The sequence below is a fragment of the Galeopterus variegatus genome, unplaced genomic scaffold, assembly GCF_000696425.1.
Source record: "Galeopterus variegatus unplaced genomic scaffold, G_variegatus-3.0.2 Scaffold498, whole genome shotgun sequence".
Classification (NCBI taxonomy): domain Eukaryota; kingdom Metazoa; phylum Chordata; class Mammalia; order Dermoptera; family Cynocephalidae; genus Galeopterus; species Galeopterus variegatus.
Window position 1 is genome coordinate 410,282 of NW_007726609.1, and position 3,691 is coordinate 413,972.

The window sequence follows — 3,691 nt, forward strand, 5'->3', positions numbered from 1 at the left end:
ATCTCCCCACTGTGGGGACAGCCCCCCATCGCTCACTCCCGCCCCCCCCCCTGACCCACCCCGGGGGGGGGGGGGGGGGCGGGGCCGTGACCCATTCATGCCGGGAATCGGATCCAGATGTTCCCGCGGCGCGTGCAGCTGCATCCTTGCCTTTTTTGGCAAAAAACGTGCGGCCACGAGCAGATCCCGGGCCGCCCCCGCTCATCTTTGGGAAGAGGGGGAAGGAGGCTGAGGGTCTGGGCCCACACTGGGGATCGGGACGGGGTGCTTGCTCTGTGGGATCTGGCCAGGGCTAAAATAGGGGAGGGGGGCGATGTGTACCAAACGAAGGAACCCCACCGCCACCCGTCTGGAACCTCCTCCAAATCCCTTCCTTTCCCACATGGAGGAAAAAGTCCTCCTCCAGCCAGCCGGGGGAGGCAGGCCTAGCTCAGAGAGGCGGTAGCAGCGGTGGGGATCCCCTTCCTGGGGAGAGACTTCTCACCCCTTGACCCGCCCAGCACGGAGGAGGTCTAGAAGATCCTCAGTCTCCTGGTGTGTGTGGAACCTTCCTTCCTCTTTACTCTCCCGGACAAACACACAGAGGCCTGTGCTTCCTCACACTGCTTTATTGCAGAATCTGGAAGGGGCTGAGCCAATCCCACCCCTCTGCCCATCTCTAGGCAAAACAGAGCTGAAATAAAATGAGAAGACACTCGACGGACATGGGCTGGGCAGCACCCTGTACCCTAGGACCCCGTAACCAGCAAGCCCCTAATTTGCTGCCCAGACAGCCCCAGCCCTGGGGATAGAGGTGGGGTCAAGCCTGAGATCAGTCCACTTTGGGCAACTTCTCAAGCACTCAGAGCAGACCTAAAATCTATGGAGAGACATCTAGATTTAAGAAGGCCTAGGTCCCAGAGTCCAAGTTTGGAGGGCTGGGGTCTAGAGCCCTGATTTGAGGAGGAGGCTTGGTCTGGTAACCCAGACTGTAAGTGAGAGGGCTGAGTTGTGGAGTCCAGGTTTGGGGAGGGGGTTTGAATCATGAAGGCTCCATAAGAGCACAGGATGGGAAGCCTGGGTCAGGGAGTACCAGTTTGGGGATGTTGGAGTGGGGAGACTGAATCCTCCCAAATGGAGAGGTCTCCCCCTGGAGAGGACAAATCCTCCTCTTCAGCAGGAGACAGACCCATTTTGGGGAGAGTCTGTGTTCCAGAGGTGGTTTAGAAAAGGAACCATAGTCCTGGAGCCCTGGTTTGGGAAATCCTGGGCCCAGGAGCCCTGTTCAGGGCCCTGCCTGGCTGCAGCCCTGGCACAGCACTTGGTCTCCGTCTGGCACAAAGCCTTGGCCCACCAGGGAGGTGGAGCAGCGGGCACAGGAGAAGCAGCTGTGGTGCCAGTGTCGGTCTTCAAAGGACACATACTTGCCTCCACCGAGTCCTGGAAGGAGGCCAGAGGTTAGCACTGCATATATGGGGGTGGTCCTTCCCCTCAACTTCACCCAATACCACATCTCACTCCCACATCCCACTCCCTTGCCTGCACCCTACCCACTCCATTCTTTGACCCTCGTCCCACCTACGATGGGGCGCTTGCAGCTGCTGCACTTAGGTGCAAAGAGCTCTCCAAAACAGTCCACACAGTAGGGATCCTCATTTCGGGAGGTGAACTGCTGCCCTGCCAGGGGCTTCTGGCACCAGGTGCAGACCAGACATTCTCGATGCCAGGGCTGATCACGGTATGTCACTCCACCCTGTGTCAGCATCTGTGGGGGCAGCATCCATTAGTGGAGGGGGGAGTTGGGGATTCCCACTGCACAACAGGCTTTACTCACCCCCACCCCACTGGTCCAGCCCCCACCTTGCTGCAGCGGGCGCAGCGTGGAGCAAACTTGCTCTCATAGCAGGGCACACAGTAGTGAGCACCCTTGTCGGGCACAAAGGAGCGGGAGCCCAGCGGCTGCTCACAGCCGCTGCACAGGAAGCAGTGCTCATGCCACGTTTGGCCTCCATACTCCAGTTTCCGGGACCCTGTAGGGAACAGGGATCCCACTCAGAGGCTGTGTCCCAAGTTCCTGAGGGCCACCCTCTGTTATTCCACCAAAAGCGTTCCCACTGCTCCCATAACCTGAGCAGGATGGTGTCCATGCACATGCAGCAAGACCCCCACCATGTGTATTGCACATGCTAACCTCCCCTCAACATTGCACACGATGGCTCAGCACGTGTTAGGTCCCCAAAACTAGACATGAGGGTTTTGGCATATATTAGGCCTCCGTATGTCCCAGATGTGACTTTCTAAGCCCACATTAAACCTCCATGTGACAGGCCTGATGTCTCAGTACCTGTTAAGCCCCTATACAACAGGCATAATAGTTCTAGCACACAAATATGACCCCACATATACCAGGCAAGCAAGTCTCTGCCCACACAAAGTTCTAATGCCCTTGGTATGATACGGTCAGTTCATGCTAAGCCCTTGCATCTCCTAAACATGCCATTCTCCACATGTCCTCACATATCTATTAGACGTGCAGGTCTCCACACATGTCAAGCCCTCTGTTTATCCATCTCTGCACACAATAAGTCCCATGCACCAAGCATGATAGTCTCAGCACACCCTTAGCTCCTGCATGTACCACACATACAGGTCTTCATACATGCCCAGCTCCTAGGTGTGTATCAAGTGTGCCAATCTGTCTGCACATGGTAAGCCCCCAGGTGCACACCAGGCCTATCAGTCCAGCACAAAGCCCTCAGGAAGGTACCGAGCTTGTCAGTTTCTGCACATGCTAAGCTCTCATGTGTATACCTGGGTGTGTACATCCCTGTGCAGGCTAAGCTCCCAAGAGCACACAGGCACAACAGATCCTGCATACACTAGATTTCCAGGAACATGCTGTGTGTGCAGGTCTTTACACATACCAGGTCTCCATGTATGTATTAGATTGGCACATGCAAGGACTCTACACAGATACCAGGCATGCCAGTCCCCACACAGGATGAGACCCTGGGACATACCAGGCATGACGGTCTCCCCACAGGCGGAGCACTTTGAGGAAAAGGCACTGCAGTAGCAGTCATTGCAGAGCAGCTCACTGTCCTGACAGGTGAAGGGTTCATCGGCCAGGGAGCGCTGGCAGCGGCAGCAGCGGAAGCAGCCCTCGTGGAAGTGGCGGTCTTCATAGAATAGCTCCTAAGGGGAGCACAGCAGGGGTGCTGGCACCCAGGCCTGGTGGATCCATCGTTTGCCCTCTCCCGCCAGTCTCTACCCACTCCCTGCCCTGCCTGGTCCGGTCCTTACCCTTGAGTCATGTCCAATAAGCTGCTGGCACTCAGAACAGGTTTTGGCGAAAGTGTTGTCATAGCAGGGTACGCAGTAGGGGCCGTTGTCTGTCTGGATGTACTTGCGGCCATACAGGGACTCACTGCATTTGGCACAGTCAAATGTCTCGCTCATAGTGGCGATGTGAGGGAGCCCTGTTAGGAGCACAAAGAGGGGCAGAGATGAGCCAGAGAGTCTGTGGCTTAGCCCCCGGTAAAAGCCCTTTGCATTCAAAACAGAGTAAGAGACCAGGCATAGGAAATGCCAGATCAGAGCAGGTGGGGATGGGGAAGGGGTGCTTCTGAGAACCCAGGAGTCCTGAATGTTTATTTCTACATTTAATGGTGGTGGGGGGAGAAGGGACCAGGAAAAAATCAGGAAGCAGAAG

General features: G+C 56.2%; 1 protein-coding gene across 1 annotated transcript; it reads right to left on the minus strand.

Annotated features, from left to right (window-relative positions):
• Nucleotides 1–1,177: 1,177 nt before the first annotated feature.
• On the minus strand, nucleotides 1,178–3,454 carry FHL3 (four and a half LIM domains 3). Its single transcript, XM_008569447.1, has 5 exons — nucleotides 3,283–3,454; nucleotides 3,000–3,174; nucleotides 1,840–2,009; nucleotides 1,558–1,744; nucleotides 1,178–1,419 (listed from the first exon to the last, which is right to left on the minus strand). Exons 1-5 carry the CDS (start codon nucleotides 3,436–3,438, stop codon nucleotides 1,265–1,267), a joined length of 843 nt encoding a protein of 280 aa, XP_008567669.1. The 5' UTR covers nucleotides 3,439–3,454; the 3' UTR covers nucleotides 1,178–1,264.
• Between the last annotated feature and the right edge of the window lie 237 nt (nucleotides 3,455–3,691).